Genomic DNA, 23,548 nt, shown 5'->3' with positions numbered 1-23,548 from the left:
ACAGTTATTGGTGATGAAAAACAAACGTCTGCAAGGGAAAGAGCAGAGATGGAGACGGAAGGTTGTCATTGTGAGTGTGTCATAATGAAAAAAAGAAACCATACAGCAGGTTGGCGGCTTCCGTTTAATTGGAAGAGGTGGTTATATATTGTCATTCCACATCTAACCAGCATTGTCTGGTTTGGAAGCTAAAGCTAAGGTTGGACTTTGCTACCATAGATAGTCCTCGACGTACAACTTGCTGGAATATGGCAACCAATTTTGGTCTCCACACTATTAAAAAGATGTTGAGATGCTAGAAAGAAGCAACCTGGAATTAAGGAGAAAGTTCCTGACAGTGAGGACAATTAACCAGTGGAACATCTTGCCTCCAGAACCCATGGGCGCTCCATCACTGGAAATTTTTAAGAAGAGACTAGATGTTCACCTGTCTGAGACGGTATAGGTTCTCCTGCTTGAGCAGGAGGCTGGACTAGAAGACCTCCAAAGTCCCTTCCAGCTTCTATTCTATTCTATTCTATTCTATTCTATTCTATTCTATTCTATTCTATTCTATTCTATTCTTTTTTAATTGTGAAGTCGTGTCCGACCCATCGCGACCCCATGGACAACATTCCTCCAGGTCTTCCTGTCCTCTACCATCTTCTGGAGTCCATTTAAGTTCACACCTACTGCTTCAGTGACTCCATCCAGCCATCTCATTCTCTGTCGTCCCCTTCTTCTATTGCCCTCAATCTTTCCCAGCATTAGGCTCTTCTCCAGTGAATCCTTCCTTCTCATTAGGTGGCCAAAGTACTTGAGTTTCAACTTCAGGATCTGGCCTTCTAAAGAGCAGTCGGGGTTGATCTCTTCTAGGACTGACTGGTTTGAACGCCTTGCAATCCAGGGGACTCGCAGGAGTCTTCTCCAGCACCATAGTTCAAAGGCCTCAATTCTTTGGCGCTCAGCCTTTCTTATGGTCCAACTTTCACAGCCATACATTGCAACTGGGATTCTATTCTATTCTATTCTATTCTATTCTATTCTATTCTATTCTATTCTATTCTATTCTACTCTACTCTACTCTACTCTACTCTACTCTATTCTACTCTATTCTTTTCTATTCTATTCTACAAAGCACCTGAAGGCCAGACAAGGAATAATGGATGGAAATTGATCAAGGGAATAAGGAGAGAGTTTCTGACAGTGAGAACAATGAACCAGTGGAACAGATTGTTGTGGGAGCTTCATCACTGGAAGCTTTCAAGAAGAGAGTGGACTGCCATCTGTCAGAAATGGTGCAGGGGTCTCCTGCACGGGCAGGGGGTTGGACTAGATGACCTACAAAGTCCCTTCCAACTCCGTTATTCTATCTATTCCACTATCACAATTGGAGCCGGAATTTCCATGGCTAAGAAAACAGAGGTTAAGTGAATTGTGCCTGATTTTTAAGACTTCAGGGTTGTTGTTTTTTTGCGTAACCGTTGTTAAGCGAATCCCATGCTGTCAGAATCCATCTTCCCCCATTAACATGTCGGAAGCCGGCTGGCAAGGTCACAAGTGGCAACCATGTGACCCCAGGAGGCCGTGAACGCATGCCGGGTTGCCAGTTTGGAAATGCTGCAATGGTCCTAAGTGTGAGGACTGATTGTAAGCCTCTTTCTTCCGTGCCTTTTGACAGTCACTAAAGGAATGGTTGGAAGTTGAGGAATACCTGTATTTAGATGAGAAGCTGAGTTTGTGCCCTAGATTCTAACTGTGCCTCCTTGTCCAGCATAAGCCACCAGATCCACTTGTGAAAAGTCCAGTCAGCAACTTTATTGCTTTCTACCTATATTACAAGAATCTCCCCAGACTGCTCGCGCTTCCTCGGCAGCAAACAGATATGGTTTCGTGGAAGGACTCGAGGCTAGTTCCCCACTTGCCTCCTCCTCCTCCTCCCCGGCCTGCTGGGAATTTCCCAAGACTGGTAAGGCTCTTCAAAGGGTTCCTGGTTGCTTCACGTCATCCTGAGGAACATCTCCAGTCAGATGTCTGTGGAGATTCTCAGTCTGCCAGGTCACGGTTGTCCCCAAAGGTGCTTCTTCAAAAGACAACTGGATTTTCTTTGTTTTGTTTTTTTTTTTTTTTTTGCTTGAAGTTGTTTGGCTTCTTATCCCAGAAGTGTCTCCAGAACTAAAGAAGCTTCTTGGATGAGAAGCAAAAGGTCTTTGCTCAGAAGCAAATGGTCCAATGGCAAGAAGTGTCTTTGGTTTCCTGGATTGACAAAGTGAGGAAAGAGAGAAACGTGGCTGATACCGTTGCCTAGCAGCAATGCAGATGCCGTATCATTAGTATCTCCTCTCTCTCTCTCTCTGATCTTTGGGTCATCTTTCATCCCATGAGTCTCCAGCCTGCATTTTTGCCCTCCCAGATCTGCTGAGAGTCCTTAGTTATAAATATTCCACTCTTCTGATTCATATCTTGAGGGGGAGTCTTAAAATGAGAGAGAGAGATGGAGAGGAGAGAGGGAAAGAGAGAAAGAGAAAGAGAGGGGGAGGGGAGAGGAGAGGGAGAGAAAAGAGGGGGGAGGAAAGAGAGAGAGAAAGAGAGAAAGAGAAAGAAAGGGAGGGAGAGAAGGAGGGAGGGAGGGAGAGGGAGAGAGAGAGAAAGAGAAAGGGGGAGTGGGAGGGAAAGAGAGAGGGAGGGAGAGGAGAGGGAGAGAGAGAAAGAGAGGGGGAGAGGAAAAAGGAAAGAGGGAGAGGAAAGAGAGTGGGAGAGAGGAGAGAGAAAGAGGAAAGAGAGAGAGAGAGAAAGGGACGGAGGGAGGGAGAGAAAAAGAGAGGGGGGGAGGGAGGGAGAAGGAGACAGTGTGGATTTATTCAACATATATAGAACTTTCTCTGGTTCTTCACAATGCGGATATTGCAGATCGAAGGTGACAAAAGAGAAACAGGATTGTAAACATGTGAAAAGGGAGGCCTGACCCTCACCCACCCTGTAGGAAGCATTTCTCGATGATGCAAGCATTCAAGAGTGGAACAGATGTGAGGGTTTTACCTTTCTGACAAGCGGGGAAAAAAAAAACACCCGTCTAAGCAAAAAAACAGTATCAGAAACAATGTAGCTGCGGGGTTTTCTTTTTTCCCCCTTTTTAGCTTAAAAAACGAGACAAAAACAAAGCGGGGATGTGATTGTGCATAATGCCAACCTTATGAGAAACAGAAAGGAATGGATTTCATGTAGTCAAACGGAGATACCGCTACCACCACAGTGATCTTGGAAGCAGACATTGCCTAGACGTTTTTCCAAGGGCCAATTGGAAAGCCATCTGGACCGAAAGTCAGTGAGATTTGGCATTCTTTCCAGGTTGATCGCTTTGTGTTAGTTGCGTAGTTGTTTGGTGTGTCACTAGGGTGTCTAGTGAGTCATCTGATGGATGGATGACACATCCCAAATGTTTGCAATGTTCAGATTCACCTTCTTGTTCCACTGAGAAACGTTATTGGATACCGGTAGAAGAAAATATTTCTAGCTCAGAGTCAGGGGTCTTTGATGCTCTTCTGAGCTTGGTGGTTTTCTTGCAGATGTTTCATCACCCAACTAGGTAACATCATCAGTATTGGAAGGAAGTAGGGTATATGGAGAGGAATTGAAAAAGGAGAAGGAGAAGGACTCTTAGGTCCTTTGGGTCCTCTGAGCTTGGTCATTTTCTTGCAGATGTTTCATTACCCAACTCGGTAACATCATCAGTGCTAGAAGAGAGTGGAATTTGTGGAATGGAGAAGAAAGATGAGGGAGAATAGGGAGGAGGAGGAGGAGGAGGACTGTGGGTCTTTGGTGCTCTCTGAGCTTAGATGTTTTCTTGTAGATGTTTCATTACTCAACTCGGTAACATCATCAGTATTAAAAGGGAGTGGGGTTGGCTGTCTTTTTCGATACAAGTGGTTTCCCATGTTGATAAGGAGTATTTGGTGACTCTTTGATTAGACTGTTTGCTTGTTTGTTTGTCCGAGTTGGTAGTTCCTTGATTGGGCATTGTTGGTCTTCTATTAATCTTGGTGTTAAAACAGAGCAAACGCCACTCCTTTCCGACATGGATGATGTTACCTAGTTGGGTAATGAAACATCTGTGAGAAAACAACCAAACTCAGAGAGCACCAAGGACCCCAAAGTCATCTGGATGGGCAGTTGACTCTTAGACCCTGGGACAATGTCCTCCATTGCATTTGAAGGCCAGTAGAGTAGCTTAGGAAGAGAGGACAGCTCACACAAGCTCTCCTTCATCACCCTACTTCTATCTCCCAAATGTTGCCTCTTTATTCTCTTAATATGGCCAATCCACCCTCAAAAATCTTCACTTCTCCATGCCAGTAATGACAGATGAGTAATATTTAATCAAATCTATGCTTGCTGTTGCTGCGAAACCTACTTCTTGCACCTTTTGCGTTGATCCATTGTTGACCTTGATGATCTTCTGTTATTTGTTTATCTTCTCTCAAATTATCTCTCGTAATTAGACTCCATCTCCTTCTCTCCAGGGGAAGTGGGCTTCAAATGAGGATTCCTTAAAAGCAATTACATTTTGATATTGAAGATCTCTACACATAAATGTAATATCACTTCCAATTAAAAAAAAGTAATGAATTTTATATCCTGAGAGACAGAAGGGCTAAGTCATCCTATTGTGTCTACCAGCACTACCGGTGTACAAGAAAACTGCAGCACAAAGCTATCTGCAAGCTTTTTTTGTTGATGTCTCTGGATTCTCTTGCAAGAGCAGATAGACCAGCAACCGGGGTTCAAATTCTGAAACCCATTATGAATTCTAGGATCTAATTGGGGAACATGGGAAGGATTTCTGAATCTATGTGAAGATTGATGTCATGAAGTAATGAATTATTACTTAGGCGCCCCAAAGGTGCTTTACCAAGAGGTAACTGGACTTTCTTTGCTTCGCTTCTCATCCAAGAAGCTTCTTCACAATGTGTCTTCAAGGAAAAACAAAGAAAGTCCAATTAACTCTTGAAAAGGCACCTTTGGGACAACCATGACTTGGATGACTGAGAAGAGATGACCAGGCTGAGTCTGAGGGAGGGGTCCAATGCATCATCAGTCTGGAATCCCTTTGCACCCACAAGAGCAGACCACCTTGAATTCCGTTGACTCTTACCTACCACCAATTTGCCTTGGCTGTTAGTAGGTCAGATTCTTGTAGAGAGCTGAAGCTTCCAATAAACCTTTATATTCATTTGAATATAAGCCTGGACTTCCTGACTTACTCTGCTTTTAATACTCTATCGCTGACCCACTCCCCTGATTTTCTAAACTAAGAGCATCCGTATTTTCTCTTTTTCTTCCCAGGTCTAGCCAAGCCAATGGGATTAGTGGAAGGCCCAGGCGGTTTGGGCCAAGGAGGAATGGCTGCCACACTGAGAGATGACAGCCATGAATCCGAAACGAAATATGAAGAATATGGTTATAATGCGCAACTGAGTGATCGGATTTCATTGGACAGATCTATTCCAGACTATAGACCCAAAAAGTAAGGAAGCTCTCTGCATGACCAACCATTGGTGAAAGTTACTCTGTTTCCTGTACTTGTTTTGGATGGATTCGAAGAGTTGTAAAAATTGAATTAATTATAGAATGGGAAATTATAACTTTTAGCATGCGGATACTGAAAAATTATAATCTGAATGGCATTGTTCAGATTCTTGTTTTTCTCCTTTGTTTCACACTGTTTAATGCCTTTCTTTTGTTCTTTTTAATTCCTGTTTTTATTTACAAGGGCATGGTTGGTTTCTTGGATCACAAAATAAGAAACTATGGATGGTTCCTTTTGAGGGGTTTAACACACCCATGTTACTTCTGTGGGCTAAGGTGCCTTTTATCTAATTCTTGCCCCGGCTGTGGCTTTTCATTCTGTCTCCCAAGCTGATTCCCACATATCCATGGGAGAAAGAGGGCAGAGTCTGGGGCTGGAGTCAAGAGAGGAACCAACCTGGAATCCTTATGTTCCCACAAATGGCCTAAGTCCAAATTCCATTAACTTTTATCTAATATTAAACGGTGGTCCTGATTCTTATGCCTTTACAATATTCCCTAAGGCAAAATATGGTTAAGTCAAGGCAGTTACACATTGCGGGTTAAATATTTGGAAGGGAAATTACCCAAAACACCAGGGATGTATGTCCTAAAAAAATATCAACATTCAAGCTGAAGATAATAACAAACCACATTTGTATTACTACCAAGGAAACAGCATGGATATATCCACAAACTCACCAGGAGTCTAGATCAACTTGGTGGTTTAACTTTCCTGTGTTTAAAGCAGAACACAATGCTCCACGTTGTTTTATTCCCGTGACTTTATTCCTTTCTATCCTTAAAGATGTGCTGGGCCTAAGCATTTGTACTTTGTGGTATCTCACTAAGACAAGGCGCAAACCTTGTGTAGACCCAGATTTTAGCAGCTGCCCTTGTGCAGTAGATCAAGTTTTGGACAGTTTTAATTTTGATATTGCAAATTTCCCACGCTCATAGCTTTGAAGAAGCAACTCTGCTCTTTTGCAAATTTCTTTCCCCGCCTTCCTTTCCATTAATTTTCCTCGGACTGGCTTTTGAGAACCTAAACCCCATGATCTAAGACACACACCCCTCCCTTTCAAAGATAGTGGGTGTTTTGTTTTCCCCAAAAATAAACACTGGTCGTACATGGTTTGGTCTAACCACCTTTCCAGGACAAGCAGGTCTCACTTCGGCAGCCATCACAGATGTTTATCCTCACTTGAAGCGAGGTGTAGAAAATGTTATTACAAAGTGAAAAAGGAACACCAAACAGGAGAAGAAACAGAGCATCTCCTTTCTCTTCTTCTCATTGTGCAGATAAGATTCCCCTCTAGAACAGAGAATCCCCAACCTTTTGAGCACCAGGGACTGGTTCCATGGAGAGAAGTTTTTCCACGGACCGGAGATTGTGTGGTTTTGTGTGCTGCCTGCATCCCGCGGATGGGGCTTTGCTTGTTTGTGTGGACCGGTTGCTGACATGCCAAGGCCTGGTGCTGGTCGATGGACCGGGGGTCGGGGACCCCTAATCTAGAGGAACTGAAAGCTGTGACACATATTTGTACTGGTTTATTCAGAGACAGTTGTTTGCAGGTTTGGGAGGAGATTTCCAGGGGGAGCAACAATATAAATTATTATTATTATTGATCATCGCACAGTCAGACTGGATTTGGCATTTTTGTCTACCTATCGAGTCTTTACCAAGGACCTGGGATGGGCAGATGTGGATGTTTGATGGTGTTACAGATCTCGTCACAGGATGGAAGCTGTTTGCAATTGACTGATGGCGAATTTGTCAATGCCAACGGTGTTCAAGTTCAAGAATTTCACGGTGAGGTTTCAATTGACGCAGAAGTCAAGGGTTAGCTCTGAGCTGATTTTGTGATACCATTTCAAGTTTTCCTGTATGTTTCCTTTATCCTTGCTTGGCCCATTAGAGACAAAATTGATTTCTCTTCCTTTGGCCCTGGCTAGGCTTTCTAATTAAACACTGAGTTTAATTATATCACAAAAGGGTGCAATGTAGATCTTAATTACTACCAGCAGCCCTTGGGGAATAACAGAGAGATAATGGGCAAAAGAAAATTCAATAGAATGGTAGGAAAAAAGCAAAAAACGAACGATACCCTTTATTCAAAATCAAATGCGAGATTCAAAATGTGCTTGATCCCTCATTGATGTTGGAATCCAGCGGATCTTATGACTGTAGGTTTAATGGTCAGCCAAGCTGGGGAAACAGAAGGAGAATTCAATTCCTTTACAACATTTTCCCTGTTGCTTTCTCAAAAGTATCAGCGGGAGAAGGAGGAGGAGGAGGAGAGGGAAAGGAATGAAGAGGAAGTGGAGGAGGAGAAGGATGGCAAGAAAAGGAGAATAGGAGAAGGATGATAGGAAGAGCAGGAGAGGATGGGAAGAAGAGGAGGAAAATGGAAGGAGAATGGGAGGAGGAGGAGGAGAATGGGAGGAGGAGAAAAAGGAGGAGGAGAGGAGGAGGAGGAGGATGGGAGGAGGATGGGAAGAAGAGGGGGAAAATGGAAGGAGAATGGGAGGAGGAGGAGGAGGATGGGAGGAGGAGGAGAAGGATGGGAGGAAAAGGAGAATAGGAGGAGAAGGATGGTAGGAGGAGGAGGAGAGGAGGATGGGAAGAAGAGGAAAATGGAAGGAGGAGGAGGAGAATAGAAGGAGGAGAAGGATGGGAGGAAAAGGAGAATAGGAGGAGAAGGATAGTAGGAGGAGGAGGAGAGGAGGATGGGAAGAAGAGGAGGAAAATGGAAGGAGGAGGAAGAGAATGGGAGGAGGGCGGAGGAGAAGAGGAGAAGGAAAAGGAGAAGGAGAAGAAATAATTATGACACCTCTAACACCATAAAGCATCAACATTACCTATCCCAGGTCCTTGGGAAGGACTGTTAATAGGTGGACAAAAATGTCAAATCCAGTCTGAACATCTGGCCAATTGTGCAACAAACCAATAATAATAATCTTCCGTTTATCGTTAGCATTTGAGAAGTTTGGAAAAGAAGGCTGAAACACAGCCAAGCTGCCAAGCTGCCGGCTAGCCCTTTAGGGGTTCGTATTTTAGCGACACTAATCTGAGCCTGGCTTGAAGTGGTTCCCGTTTCTGCTTCTTCCAGGTTCCTTGACTCCGGCCAGCGGTCTCAAATCCAGCTAGGAAAATTGCTTCTCCGAATGGGGAAAAGTCACCAGGGTGCTCCTCGTACCCCCAAACGTTTAATTACCTGAGCAGTCTTGGTTTTTAATTATACGTAGGGACAGCTATTATGAGAGTTTTGCTGGACTTCCTCATGAAAAAAAAAATCTGAAATTCTAAAACAGGCGTAGGATTGTATCGTGAGCTATTTTAAGCGCTGTTTGTCTTTTAATGGAACAGAAATGATTTTTTTTTTAAGAGAATGCATATTTGTTTTGCTATTCACAAGTTGACCTGGGAAATTCACACTTCCAAAGCTTTTTCTTTGAACATTCTGATCTGCATATTTTTAAAGAGCTACAGTTTCATCGGCATTAAGTTTGGAAGTTTAATTGGGCCTGAAAGTATAATTATAAAAGCACACACACACACACACACGCACGAAATCTGAAAATAAACAAGCAAAAAGTAAAAAAAAATAAAATCTACTGCGTATCCAATGTTTTCAGTGCGAGGCTATGAATACTTGATAAACAGGAGTGGATTTCCTTCCAGAATGGACTTGTTGCCAAAAATGGGCTTGTTTCGTGTTTTGCTAAAGGTTGAGGTACAATTTTGCAAATCAAATCTGTCAATTGAAATGGAAAATAATAAGAGACTAAGACAGTGATGGCGAACCTTTTAGAGACCGAGTGCCCAAACTGCAACCCAAAACCCACTTATGCATCGTCAGGTGCCGGGTGGGTGTGGCCCATTGGGTGGGCGTGGCCCATTGGGTGGGTGTGGCCCATTGGCTGGGTGTAGCCCATTGGGAGGGCGTGGCCCATTGGGTGGGCGTGGCTGTGGTGGTAACGGCAGACTGGGTGGGACTAAAAAGTTCAACCAATCAATTCCAACTTTGCAAGATCTTTTTTTTTCCTGCGAGAAGTTGAAATTGACTGATTGATTGAACCTTTTTTTTTTTTTTGCACACGGCGGCAGAGGCCTAAAGCGAAAAGGTTTTATAAAACCCAGCTGAAGGCCTAGGACTGGGGCGACGGGGTGCGTGCCCACAGAGAGGGCTCTGAGTGCCGCCTCTGGCACCCGTGCCATAGGTTCGCCACCACTAGACTAAGAAGAACATTGGTACAAGTCACATACAGCTAGTCCTCAGGTTACAAACACAATTGAGCCCAAACTTTGTGTTGCCGGATGAGACATTTGTGGAGGGTTGCCTTGTTTTGCGATCTTTCTTGCCACCGTTGTTAAATGAATCGCTGCAGTTGTTAAGTTAGTAACACGGTTGTTAAGTGAATCTGGCTACCCCCGTTGACTTTGCTTGTCAGAAGTTCGCCAAAGGGGGATCCACGTGACTTTGGGACACTGCGACCGTCATAAATGCAAGTCAGTTGCCAAGCGTGTGGATTTTGATCACGTGACCAGGGGGATGCTACAGCGGTCGTTAAGTGTGAAAAATGGTCATAAGTCATTTTTTCCAGTGCTGCTGTAACTTTGAAAGGTCACCAAACAAAGTGTAGTAAAATTACCTACCATACCACAAAAAAAAGATGTTGAGAGTTTGGAAAAAAATCAGAGAAGAGCAACTAAGATGATCAAAGGCCTGGAGGCTAAAACATACAAAGAACGGCTGTGGGACTTGAGTTTGGCTAGTCTAAAGAAAAGAAGAAATAGGGGAGACAGGATAGCAGTGTTTCAGTATTTGAGGGGCTGCCACAAGGAAGAGGGGGTCAAATTAATCTCCAAAGCACCAGAGGGCAAGATGAGAAACAATGGATGGAAACTGACCAAAGAGAGAAGCAACCTGGGATTAAGGAGAAACTTCCTAACAGTGAGGACAATTAACCAGTGAAACAGCTTGCCACCAGAAATTGTGGGTGCTCCATCACTGGAAATTTTAAAGAAGAGACTGGACAGTCACTTGTCTGAAATGGTATAGGTTCTCCTGCTCGAGCAGAGGGCTGGACTAGAAGACCTCCAAGGTTTTTTCCAACTCTATCCCATCCCATCCCATCCTATCCTTCTATTCTATTCTATTCTATTCTATTCTATTCTATTCTATTCTATTCTATTCTATTCTATTCTATTCTATTCTATTCTATTCTAAATTCCGTTCCATTCCGTTCTATTCTATTCTATTCTATTCTATTCTATTCTATTCTATTCTATTCTATTCTATTCTAATTTCCGTTCCATTCCATTCCATTCTGTTCTGTTCTATATTTTCTCTGTTCTGTTCTATTCTATTCTATTCTATTCTATTCTATTCTATTCTATTCTATTCTATTCTATTCTATTCTATTCTATTCTATTCTATTCTAAATTCCGTTCCGTTCCGTTCCGTTCCATTCCATTCTATTCTATTCTATTCTATTCTATTCTATTCTATTCTATTCTATTCTAATTTCCGTTCCGTTCCATTCTATTCTGTTCTGTTCTATATTTTCTCTGTTCTGTTCTGTTCTATTCTATTCTATTCTATTCTATTCTATTCTATTCTATTCTATTCTATTCTATTCTAATTTCCGTTCCGTTCCATTCTATTCTGTTCTGTTCTATATTTTCTCTGTTCTGTTCTGTTCTGTTCTATTCTATTCTGTTCTGTTCTGTTCTATTCTATTCTATTCTATTCTATTCTATTCTATTCTATTCTTGCCCTCTGATGCTTTGCAGAATAATTCGATCCCTGCCTCTTTGTGGCAGCCCCTCAAATACTGGAACAACGATCCTACTTTTATTGTAGCTTCTGATTCTAGAAATGCTGCACTAGAGGTTGCTACTTCCAGAGACTCAGCGACTCTTGCTTAGAAACCATTCTTATTGAATTCAATGGTCCTTTTCTGCTGAAAGCATGCATAGTTTTATAGCCACAAAGCTTAGCTGGCCATTATCGTTTTGGAAGGAAGATCGATGTCGAGAAATTGCGCGGTTTATTGTTTAAAAGATAATTGGTTGCATTTGCCAGTGCTTGAAGTGTTTGGCTTTTTGTGAGGAAATATTTCTGTGATGGAAATAATCAGTTTTAGATATCCGTGTTCCTTATTGTGCTCTGACCTACGGCGGAGACAGTCAACGGATGCAAATTTGTGCCAACGAGGCTTAAATTGGTTTAGCTCCAATTCCTTTTTGCACAAGGAACCCAGGGAAATGTAGTTCAGTCAGGACCTGAGGGGAAAGTGGGTTTTCAATAGCTTCATCGTGTGGGTCACTCCTGAGACTGCAGGAAAGAGATCGGAAGGCTTCCGGTGTTAATTAGCGCCTCTGGAATTGAGGAAGCCAGATGGAATGGACACCTGCGGAAAATGGTCACCGTGTGCCAGAAGGAAGATATAACTCCACTTTTTTTGTGGGCCTTCCGATATGTATTTGATCACCACGGTTGAACCATCTTTCCTTTTTTTTGTGTAGGAAAGTCCTGTTTTCTGATATGGGCACTGAATCACCATCTTCTATTCTTCTCCTCCTCCCTTCTCTCTTCCTCCTCCTCCTCCTCCTCCTCCTCTTTCTCCATTATTATGAAAAAAAATATCCTCCTTCTCCTTGAGGGATCTTTGGTGCTCTCTGAGATGTAGGCAAGCACTGATGATGTTACCTAGTTTGGGTAATGAAATGTCTGCAAGAAACAAGCAAGCTCAGAGAGTCCCTAAGACTCCATAGTCCGTCCTTCCTTCCTTCCTTCCTTCCTTCCTTCCTTCCTTCCTTCCTTCCTTCCTTCCTTCCTTCCTTCCTTCCTTCCTTCCCTCCCTCCCTCCCTCCCTCCCTCCCTCCCTCCTCTGCATAAATTCCACTCTCTTCTAGCACTTATGATGTTACCTAGTTTGGGTAATGAAATGTCTGCAAGAAACAAGCAAGCTCAGAGAGTTCCTAGGATCCCATAGTCAGTCCTCCCTCCCTCCCTCCCTCCCTTCCTTCCCTCCCTCCCTCCCTCCCTCCCTCTGCATAAATTCCACTCCCTTCTAGCACTGATGATGTTGCCTAGTTTGTGTAATGAAATGTCTGCAAGAAAACAGGCAAGCCCAGAGAGTACCTAGGACTCCATAGTCTGTCCTTCCTTCCTTCCTTCCTTCCTTCCTTCCTTCCTTCCTTCCTTCCTTCCTTCCTTCCTTCCTTCCTTCCTTCCTTCCTTCCTTCCTTCTCTCTATAAATTCCACTCTCTTCTAGCACTAATAATGTTAGTTCGGGTAATGAAATGTCTGCAAAGAAATCAAGCAAACACATTTCAGTCCTGAGTTACAAATATTCTCCTTCATTGGTACCTTCTCCTCCCCCTCCCCCCCCCTCCTCCTCCTCACTTTCTCCTTTTCCTTGTTCCTGAACCATTTCTGCAATTAAAGAAAGGCTAGAGATGATATTTTACTTTGAACTAATTTTATTCCAGCTAGTTAAAAGAACGTATTTTCAGCCGTCAGTTATGATTAGGGTTTGGGGATTTCTCCCAATTCTTGCGGAAGCATGAAAGCTTTACCAAATCAAGGCAGGTACAATCCAGGGCGGAGATAGACATCACCCCAAGTGGAGGGGGGGGACTTCTGAAGAGATGCTCTGGGTCTCCCTTACACACAACGGTGCAATTCTATGTTTTGGGGATAAATCCAGATACCCCTGAGAAAGGGAGGTTTAAAGAGCTGCCCGTCCCAGAACCCATCGGAAAACTACTCTCTGCAACTATATTCCAGGAACGCGGTTTTAGCAATTTTCCTTTCAACAGCATTTCTTACCAAATTGCAAGGCAGTGATTCTCTTTCTTTCTTTTTTTCTTTCTTTCTTTCTTTCTTTCTTTCTTTCTTTCTTTTTCTTCCTTCCTTTTCTTTCTTTCGTTCTTTCTTTCTTTTTCTTCCTTCCTTCCTTCCTTCCTTCCTTCCTTCCTTCCTTCCTTCCTTCCTTCTCTTTCTTTCTTTTTCTTCCTTCCTTTTCTTTCTTTCTTTCTTTTCCTTCCTTTCTTCCTTCCTTCTCTTTCTTTCTTTCTTTCTTTCTTTCTTTTTCTTCCTTCCTCTTTCTTTCTTTCTTTCTTTCTTTCTTTCTTTCTTTCTTTCTTTCTTTCTTTATCTTCCTTCCTTCCTTCTCTTTCTTTCTTTCTTTCTTTCTTTCTTTCTTTCTTTCTTTTTCTTCCTCTTTCTTTCTTTCTTTTTCTTCCTTCCTTCCTTCTCTTTCTTTCTTTCTTTCTTTTTCTTCCTTCCTTCCTTCCCTTTCTTTCTTTCTTTCTTTCTTTCTTTCTTTCTTTTTTCTTTCTTTTTCTTCCTTCCTTGTCTTTCTTTCCTTCCTTCCTTCCTTCCTTCCTTCCTTCCTTCCTTCCTTCCTTCCTATAAGTTTTGCTTTGTTTTAAAAAAAAAAAACCTTTTCGGCACAATTCAGCTTGCTGAGCAGGAGTGACCTGCTTAAGTAAATTATATATAAGACCTGAAAATTGAGGTGCCCTAAAATATTAATTTCTTTCCATGGTAGCACTATCTTCTGCATCAACAGCCTCTCTGTCCCCCACCCCCACCCTCCAATCTCCAACTGAAAAAAAGAGCTGTGTGAAGTCTTTGCTTAGTCCACCATTCATGTCCTGTTTTGCACACTGTAGACCTCAGCAAGGGGCAGCTAAAACCATGATGGAACCATAGACCTGCTCCTTTGCCAGGCAAATTAAAAAAAAAGTCAGTCAGCCCATCTAACTAGGGCAGATAAAAACCCTGCCGTTTACACACCCTGATCTCAGTTAGTGTGAAAGTTGGCAGTGCTTACAAAGACAATTGTTCTGACCAGCTAATTGCTTTGCCTCCGTTCGGGGCCTTGGGTCATCACAGAACCCCTGTTCTAGGGGGTTGGGAACAGCCTACTCCGTTGCTTCCCACATACATCTATCTCCTACGTCCTTCCCCTTCCTTGTCTCTGATATCCACAAGCTTTTTCATGAGCTCATTAGCTCTGCACTGCAACGGTTCATTATTCTCCTCCTTTGTTTTTTTCCCTGAAAGATTCTTGGGTAAGTAGTGGTGATAATTGGAAAATGCTTGGAAAATGAATAAATTCTTGGACCCTGCCCCCATCACCACTGCAGGGCACCTGGTAGTCTTCCATACCTTCCTGTCTTCCCACCTCCAAAGAGAAGTGACTAATGGTTAAAAAATATATACTCCATGATCACTATGTTGAAGTGTTGAGCGACGAGGTCAGTGAATATGACAAGAGGAAAGAAAGTCATTCCCCTTGGGATCATTAGCCGTATTTTAGAGAACAGGCTCTGTAATTGCTATGGTAATTGGGCTCTGGAATTGCCACTGAGAGCGTGTCGGTTATTTTTAATGTTAATTTCTGCGCAAGGGCAAGAACCAGAACGTTACTTTCATGAGGTGGTGTGTTGCAGGAAATGTCAAAAGGGCCTCCATGAACCTGATCCAAAACTCACCTGGTCTATTAAACGGTCACAATCCCAGCCAGGGGTTACACGTTCCAGTTAACCCCAGGGGCTATTTCTCATGAATGGATTGATCCTTTGACTTCTTCCTTGCAATTCAGCTTGGGATCAAGAAGGATTATCAGCCAATATCTGGGGGGACGGTGACCTCTTGGGGAAGAGTCACAACTGAGATGGCTAGGAAGGAGAGGAATGGCCTTGTGTGGTTGAGATGGCCGTGAAAGTAAAGCTCATGGATGGATGGAAGAAGGAAGCTAAGATGTTCCTCACCAGGAGAAGATATTAGACCTCTTTTTGTTCTCCGCAGGTGCAAACAGATGTCCTATCCTGAAGACCTTCCCCAAATCTCAGTGGTCTTTATTTTTGTAAACGAAGCCTTGTCTGTCATCCTACGCTCAGTTCACAGCGTTGTGAATCACACGCCATCCCACTTGCTCAAGGAGGTCATTCTGGTGGACGACAACAGCGATAATGGTAATTGTTCACAATAGAACAGAATAGAACAGAACAGAGTAGAGTAGAGTAGAATTCAGAATGAATAGAATAGAATGGAATGGAATGGAATAATAGAATAGAATGGAATAGAGTAGAGTAGAGTAGAGTAGAGTAGAGTAGAGTAGAGTAGAGTAGAGTAGAATTCAGAATGAATAGGATAGAATGGAATGGAATAGAATAGAAAGACTAACATAGAATAGAATAGAATTAGAGTAACATAGAATAGAATAGAATAGAATAGAATAGAATAGAATAGAATAGAATAGAATAGAATAGTATTAGAGTAGAGTAACAAAGAATAGAATAGAATAGAATTAGAGTAACATAGAATAGAGTAGAATTAGAGTAACATAGAATAGAATAGAATAGAATAGAATAGAATAGAATAGAATAGAATAGAATCTGGAAGGGACCAAAGGGGATCACGTGACCCCAGGATACCACAACTGTCATAAGTACATGCCAGTTGCCAAGCATTTGGATGTTGATCACATGACCCTGGGGAGCCTGCAATGGTCCTTAGTGTGAAAAACGGTCATACGTCCCTTTTTTCAGTGCTGTTGTAACTTCGAACGATCAGTAAACAAGGACTAGCTGTACACCAAGATTACGTAGAGTTGCCACTGCATGCTGAATGAATAACCTTGTCTCTTTTCCTACCTGCAGTTGAGCTGAAGTTTAACTTGGACCAATATGTCCACAAAAGGTACCCAGGTTTGGTGAAAATAGTGCGCAATAATAAACGAGAAGGCTTGATCCGAGCGAGAATCCAGGGATGGAAAGCTTCAACATCCCCAGTCGTTGGTTTTTTCGACGCTCACGTTGAATTCAACACCGGCTGGTAAGGCGTCGCGCTAGTTGGCAAACTCTCTGAAATTTTCAGCTGATGTAAGCTGAAGAATTGAGAAAAAAAAATGAGGAAAAGCAATGAGCCGCACCCTATAGATCCCCAAAACCCATCTCTTGCAACACATATTTCTTTCACAAAGGAATTTATTCTTGTCTGGCTTATTTACCTAACTTGGTTATCTATCTTACAGTGTTTAAGCTAGACACTGCAATTTCATCGGTTATTCCCTGGTCACTCCTTTTTATACTTTGTAATTTTACGCTAGTAATTTTCTATTTTCTTGTATAAATACATTTTATTCCTCCTACTTCCCTGGTTGAAAAACAAAACAACCACAGCTTATTTTTAAGAGTTGTTAGGGGGGAAAAAAAACATCATTAATGTATTTCAGAAGTAGGGTTTGGAGATTAAGCTTTAAGACCGAACGTATTTTTGAATAAGAAATTCATTAGACTCTTTGATAAACAAACCAAACCGGCACAGATTTTCCTCTAATGGGCAATCAATAAAAGACCTTGAGATGACAATTTTATAATAATAACGTTGCTGGAAAGGATCTCTTCAAACCCGGCTAATGTGCTCTGTCGTGATAATTTCATGCCAATTAAAGATAATCTTGCTCAATCTTCCCATCCCATCAGATATTTGCCTGTAGGAAAGGCTGTTTGCAACATCCATTATATGGATACGTGTTGTTAATTGCGAAGTCGTGTCTGACCCATCGCGACCCCATGGACAACGTTCCTCCAGGCCTTCCTGTCCTCTACCGTCTTCTGGAGTCCATTTAAGCTCACGCTTCCTGCTTCAGGGACTCCATCCAGCCACCTCCTTCTCCGTCGTCCCCTTCTTCTCTTGCCTTCCATCTTTCCCAGCATTAGGCTCTTCTCCAGCGAGTCCTTCCTTCTCATTAGGTGGCCAAAGTACTTGAGTTTCAACTTCAGGATCTGGCCTTCTAAAGAGCAGTCCAAGGGACTCGCAGGAGTCTTCTCCAGCACCATAGTTCAAAGGCCTCAAGTCGTGTCTGACCCATCGCAACCCCATGGACCATGTTCCTCCAGGCCTTCCAGTCCTCTACCGTCTTCTGGAGTCCATTTAAGCTCATGCCTACTGCTTCAGTGACTCCATCCAGCCACCTCATCTCTGTCGTCCCCTTCTTCTCTTGCCCTCCATCTTTCCCAGCATTAGGCTCTTCTACAGTGAGTCCTTCCTTCTCATTAGGTTACTTGGCGAATACTCAAACTTTCAATTGGAGCAACACTAAAATCATCGGCCAGGCTACCACCCATCATGCTCGTGAGTTCGAGGGCTGCCCCTCCACAAGCAATTCCATCAACAGACACATCGACCCACAACTAGCCTATGAACCCCTCAGGATCTAAATCAACCACACAGCCAATTGGAGACGGCACTGACCCTGAAGCATCCCGCACAAGCTCCCCCATTCCCACCTGCAGTTCCCCTTCCAATGATTCCGATCTGATGTAACCTCCCCATCCCAAGACCCATCACCGGCCTCTCACTGATGACTCACACCTGACCCATCACAAGACCCTCACTCGACACAGCCACACCGGAAGGCCTTATCAACAGAAGGACCCGGGCACGGACATCCCCTAAACGCCACTGGAGATGTCACCTAGCCTGGTAACGCAACGTTCGGAAAACAACCCAGAAGCTGGGAGAACAAAACTTCACCCTCATCCTACGCCCGAGCTACAGATATTCGCCACTGTTGCAAACCCAAGCTTCTTTCACATTAACTGTGTTATGAGAGCATCTATCACAGTGGTTCTCAACCTGTGGGTCGGGACCCCATTTGGGGTCGAACGACCATTTCACGGGGGTCGCCAAACAACACGATCTGCCATTTTTTCGCCCTTTCCCTTAGCTGTGCTACTTCCTTTTATTCTATTGGCTTTTGAAAGCCAATAGAATGGACTCTCTTGAATAGAGTCTAATTCTATTGGCTTTCAAAAGCCAATAGGAATTGTCCAGGCTGTCTCTGCCCTGCTGAGCCCGCCAAAAGTCCCATTCTGCAAACGGTGCTGCACCAGTTGAGTAGTCCTCGACTTACGACCGGTTGGGGGTCACAGCATTAAAAAGGTTGAGAACCACTGATCTACCAGGTCCTCTCAATGGTCCAGCTCCATCTAGTGGCCCAGAAAGTGGAATTGAAGAGGGTGGGTTTTACTGGGACTACCCTCAGTCAGATCCATTCGGTGTTTGCTTTTATTTTATTAAATTTATAAGCCGCTCATCGCAGTGGGTTACTTAAAGAGGGAGAGCACACTTGAAAAAGTGAAGCGGGACAAGTCCTGGTGGCCCTCTATCCTCAGAGGTGACCTTGGGATCTGAAGCTCTGGGCAAGATGCAGAGCCAGTTTGGTCCAGTGGTTAAGACACTAGACTAGAAAGCAGGAGGCTGTGAGTTCAAGTCCCACCTTAGCCATGAAAGCCAGCTAGATGAGTTTGGGCCAATCGTCAGGAGACGGTGAGTTCTAGTCCTGCCCTTGGGAAAGCCAACTGGGTGACGGGTGGCCAATCCCCTGGAGAATGTGAGTTGTAGCTTCACCTTAGCCATAAAAGTCAGCTGAGTGGACCAATCATACTCGTTCAGCCCAACTGGGCTGTCGTTGTGCAGAAAAGAAGAAGAAGGAGCATTGTTTGCATCCTGCCTTAAGTTATTTATAAAAATAACGAAGGCAGGAGACAAATAAATAATAAAATGTTGAAATGCATCGGGGTACAAACACCAAGCCCTTTCCGAGGGTGCATGAAATGACATGATGCTTTCCTCATTTGACGCCCGCTTCCAAACAGATTTCTCTGTCTACCCTTGGACCTAATCCAATGTCAAGTGAATCTGGCTTCCCCATGGACATTGCTTGCCAGATGTTCGCCAAAGGAGATCATGTGACCTCCCCCCCCGGACACAGCAACTGTCCTAAGTACACGCCAGTTGACAAGTCTCTGAATGTTGATGATCTGACCACGGGGATGCCACGAGTTTGAAAAATGGTCATGGGTTCCTGTTTTCAGTGCCATTGTAACTTCAAGCTGTCACTCAACAAACTGTTGTAAGTCAAGGACTACCTGTACAGAGCAGCGATTCCTTTTCTCCTTCTAGTGAACCAGATGCCTTTTTTTATTGGAAACTGCATAAACAGAATGAGAGTATTTATGGTGTTGCTATGGAGCTGTGTAAAGGATGTGAAGAGAAGGATGCTCTTTCTGGCCTTAGAGGGCTACAGTTATAATGAGAGAGAGAGGGGGGAGAGGGAGAGGGAGAGGAGAGAGAGAGAGAGAGGGAGAGAGAGAGGAGAGAGAGAGAGAGGGAGGGAGAGAGGAGAGAGAGAGGAGAGAGAGAGAGAGAGAGGAGGGAGAGAGGAAGAGGAGAGGGGGAGAGGAGAGAGGAGAGGAGAGAGAGGAGGGAGAGGAGGGAGAGAGAGAGGGGAAAGAGAGAGGGAGAGAGGAGAGGGGGGAGAGGGAGAGAGGAGAGAGGAGAGGGAGAGAGAGAGGGAGAGAAGAGAGGGGGGAGAGGGAGAGAGGAGAGAGCGGGAGAGAGGAGAGAGGGAGACAGGAGAGGGGGGAGAGGGAGAGAGGAGAGAGGGAGAGGGAGAGGGGGGAGAGAGGAGAGGGAGAGGAGGGAGAGAGGGGAGAGAGAGAGGGAGAGAGGAGAGGGGGGAGAGGGAGAGAGGAGAGAGCAGAGGGAGAGAGAGAGGGAGAGGAGAGAGAGAGGAGAGGGAGAGAGAGGGGGGAGAGAGGAGGGAGAGAGGGGGGAGAGTGTATGTGTGAGAGAGAGAGCGCTCAGCAATCTCCAGTATGACAGCGCTACCAGGCATCCAAGATTTATCTCCCAATAGAGGACTTGGTCTTCCTTTTTAATCTTTATTGTCTCAACAGGCAACCTCTACATGGTCATTTGGTGCAAGAAAGGCCTGGTATTAAAATGAAAATGGAGCTGAACTTGACTGTGGATTTTGGCGAATGCTAAGCCCAGCTTCCCTTTGCAGTCAGAAATGTTTCAAAAAAAAGTTCGGAAATATTGATCCCAGAGTCACAACCTCATGTTCCCACAACGGCTTCCCAACTGTTACGAGCAATTGCTGTAGCATAGAGCAAAGAGGTCCAGCCTTAAATGTGTCCCCAAGGCCGGTTTTCTATTCCGGTTTCCAAATCTTTCAAAATCACACTGCTGAAATTCAAGGAAAGAAGGAAGGGAAGGGAAGGGAAGGGAAGGGAAGGGAAGGGAAGGGAAGGGAAGGGAAGGGAAGGAGGGAGGGAGGAAGGGAGGAAGGAAGGAAGGAAGGAAGGAAGGAAGGAAGGAAGGAAGGAAGGAAGGAATGAGTAAGGAGGGAGGAAGGAAGGAAGGAAGAATGGATGGAAGGGAAGGAGGGAGGGAGGGAGGCAAGGAGGAAGGAAGGAAGGAGAAAGATGGGAGCAGGGAGGGAGGGAAGGAAGGAAGGAAGGAAGGAAGGAAGGAAGGAGAAAGATGGGTGAAAGGAGAGAGGGAGGGAGGGAGGGAGGAAGGAAAGATAGATGGGAGAGGAAGGAAGGAAGGAAGGAAGGAAGGAAGGAAGGAAGGAAGGAAGGAAGGAAGGAAGGAAGGAAGGAAGGAAGGAAGGAAGAAAGGAAGGTAGGAAAGACTTCTTCCCAAAAAATGTTGACATGAATTTCAGAGAAATTCATGGGAAAGCATGCCCCTCCCATCCCTGTAAGAGAAGGGAGGAGGAGAAGCAGGAGCAGGAGATGGTTTTCAATGAGAAAAATCACCCAAGTCATTGTTTAATTGGATAACTGGCTGAAAGCCGGGTATCTTTGTTATGAGAAAAGGTTAACCACCCAGCTTCTTTGAACGTCACAGAGTTCAGAGGTCAAAGCACCTCATTCCTTAAATTGCATCTTCGGTGCTTCTGTTCCATGCAAATCAGCTGAACTCGGCAGGGTAGATGCCCACTCAGTGAATTCATGCCTGCCCACTGATCTCCTTAGCTGCGAGACTCTGGACTGTATTTCTGCAGTAATGATGTAAGACATTTCTCTACCTCCTACGGCAACTTTGACAACTGCCTGTGGCTTTTCCCTTCGGGGAGCTGTCACTTGGTAATTAAGGAGCCCAAGGTGACTTTTCTCTTCACTGCGCCCAAGTATCAGAAGAATTGCAAAAGCTAAGAGCTTCTTTTATCCCTTGCATCAATTGCTTTAGGATTCGGGGACTCGATAGACGGGTCAAAATAGGAATCGGTGTGGTTGTGTATTTGGATATGGGTCTGTTTCTCTACACATTGCACAGAGCACAGACGAAGACATCTTCATTGTTAGTAGAACTAGCCGAAGAGGGTTGAGATGTGCTGTCTTTGAAGGAAGAATATCTCCATAATTCCTCCTCTGGCTCTAAATTGTAGAAAGCGGATTGGTAGAGAACATCACAAGAAGAAACTCATTGGGTCTCATTCTCAAGCTCCAGAGATGTAGGACTTCTAACGGCTTGAGGACTTCATTTCAAAAGCAGAGTCTCTTTGGGTGGGCTTCTGGAGAGTTTAGGGATGAACCAGGAGTTTCAATTTGAAAAGTCATTAAAAGAGAAAGTCACTGAATGAGGACTGCCTACAGCATTCTCTGTCCCTGTGCTTGCCATCCCTTAGAGATCCATCTTCCTCCCTCCTTGAAAAATGTTCAGAAGATCATAAAAGTCTTCACTGTTTTCACTGAATATATTATCTCCAACCTTCTTTTCATGAGTTGAATGTATCAACCGAGTGCTTTTAAGTTAATGTCCAATATATGTGAGTTTAGACTGGAAAATAGATACGAAGTCAGAAGACATCTCATAAGCTTCTTGGAACGCATGAATGTTACGATACCTCAGTTTGGTTGTCTGTCCCTGTTGCATGACCTCTGCCTAATTCTTCTACTCTACATAATAGATTTCTTATATTCTTATATTCTTTCATAAACACCTAACAGTAAAATGGAAATAGCAAGAAAACTTGGCTGTTCTCCCAGACCTTGCAAGAGGCTGATAGTTGAGTCCCTGTAGGGTATTTTGATTGTCTTCTGGAGACCTATGATTCATCTCTTTATTTTTAAAGGTTTTTACTTTTCTCTCCCCCCCCCATTCTAAGCCACCAAGAGTCATAAGAGCTCAAAATTCAGTAACTATTGTCCAAATGAATAAATAACCTATCTCGATTGTTTACAGGGTAGAGCCGGCCCTGACCCGGATTAAAGAGGACCACAAACGGATTGTCCTACCAGCTATAGACAACATCAAGTACAATACTTTTGAAGTGCAACAGTATGCCAACGCTGCCCACGGCTCCAATTGGGGTCTTTGGTGCATGTACATCATTCCTCCGCAGGACTGGCTGGACAGAGGAGATGAGTCTGCACCTATCAGGTGATTCTCTGCAAAAAGGATAGTTTGATGGCCATTTCTGGGTGATTCTCAAAGCTGGGTGCTGTGAGAGATGAGGATGGTGGGTCATGAAAATGAAGTGGCCCTCGGGGTCATCCATTCTTCTCAGCTTGACTGTTGGTTGGCCTTAAATCAAGTGGCCCTGTTGAGTTCAGCCACCATTCTCAGCTTGACTGTTGGTTGGCCTTAAACCAAGTGGCCCTGTTGGGTCCAGCCACCATTCTCAGCTAGTCTATTGGTTGTCCTTAAATCAAATGGGTTCAGCCACCATTCTCAGCTTGACTGTTGGTTGGCCTTAAATCAAGTGGCCCTGTTGAGTTCAGCCACCATTCTCAGCTTGACTGTTGGTTGGCCTTAAACCAAGTGGCCCTGTTGGGTTCAGCCACCATTCTCAGCTTGACTGTTGGTTGGCCTTAAACCAAGTGGCCCTGTTGGGTTCAGCCACCATTCTCAGCTTGACTGTTGGTTGGCCTTAAATCAAGTGTCCCTGTTGGGTTCAGCCATCATTCTGAGCTTGTTTATTGGTTGGCCTTAAACCAAGTTACTTTGATGGTTTCCACCATCATTCCGAGCTTGACTGTTGATTGGCCTTAAGCTAAGTGGCCCTGTTGGGTACAGCCACCATTCTCAGCTTGACTTTTGATTGCCCACGGAAGCCTTTCTCATTTGGAAGAGAGAGAAAGCCAGCAATGGGTGGAGAGATGATGCCACATGG

At 44.1% G+C, this 23,548-nt stretch overlaps 1 protein-coding gene across 5 annotated transcripts in view; it reads left to right on the top strand.

The window, feature by feature from the left end:
- GALNT9 (polypeptide N-acetylgalactosaminyltransferase 9) overlaps nt 1-23,548 on the top strand; it is a 130,466-nt gene that overhangs the window by 64,330 nt on the left and 42,588 nt on the right. For 4 of the 5 annotated variants that reach the window (XM_039332396.1, XM_039332395.1, XM_039332394.1 and 1 more), the window contains 4 exons: nt 5,323-5,503; nt 15,379-15,545; nt 16,233-16,407; nt 22,618-22,815. In XM_039332396.1, the coding sequence (XP_039188330.1) occupies nt 5,323-5,503; nt 15,379-15,545; nt 16,233-16,407; nt 22,618-22,815 (721 nt within the window). Of the gene's footprint in view, nt 1-5,322; nt 5,504-15,378; nt 15,546-16,232; nt 16,408-22,617; nt 22,816-23,548 lie in introns of those variants that run through there. The other variant, XM_039332398.1, reaches the window with a different exon arrangement.

Source organism: Crotalus tigris, unplaced genomic scaffold (assembly GCF_016545835.1).
Source record: "Crotalus tigris isolate CLP2741 ecotype Arizona unplaced genomic scaffold, ASM1654583v1 scf7180000024461.2689607, whole genome shotgun sequence".
Classification (NCBI taxonomy): domain Eukaryota; kingdom Metazoa; phylum Chordata; class Lepidosauria; order Squamata; family Viperidae; genus Crotalus; species Crotalus tigris.
The sequence above is the reverse complement of the archived record's forward strand: the minus strand, read 5'-3'. Positions and strand labels throughout refer to the sequence as shown.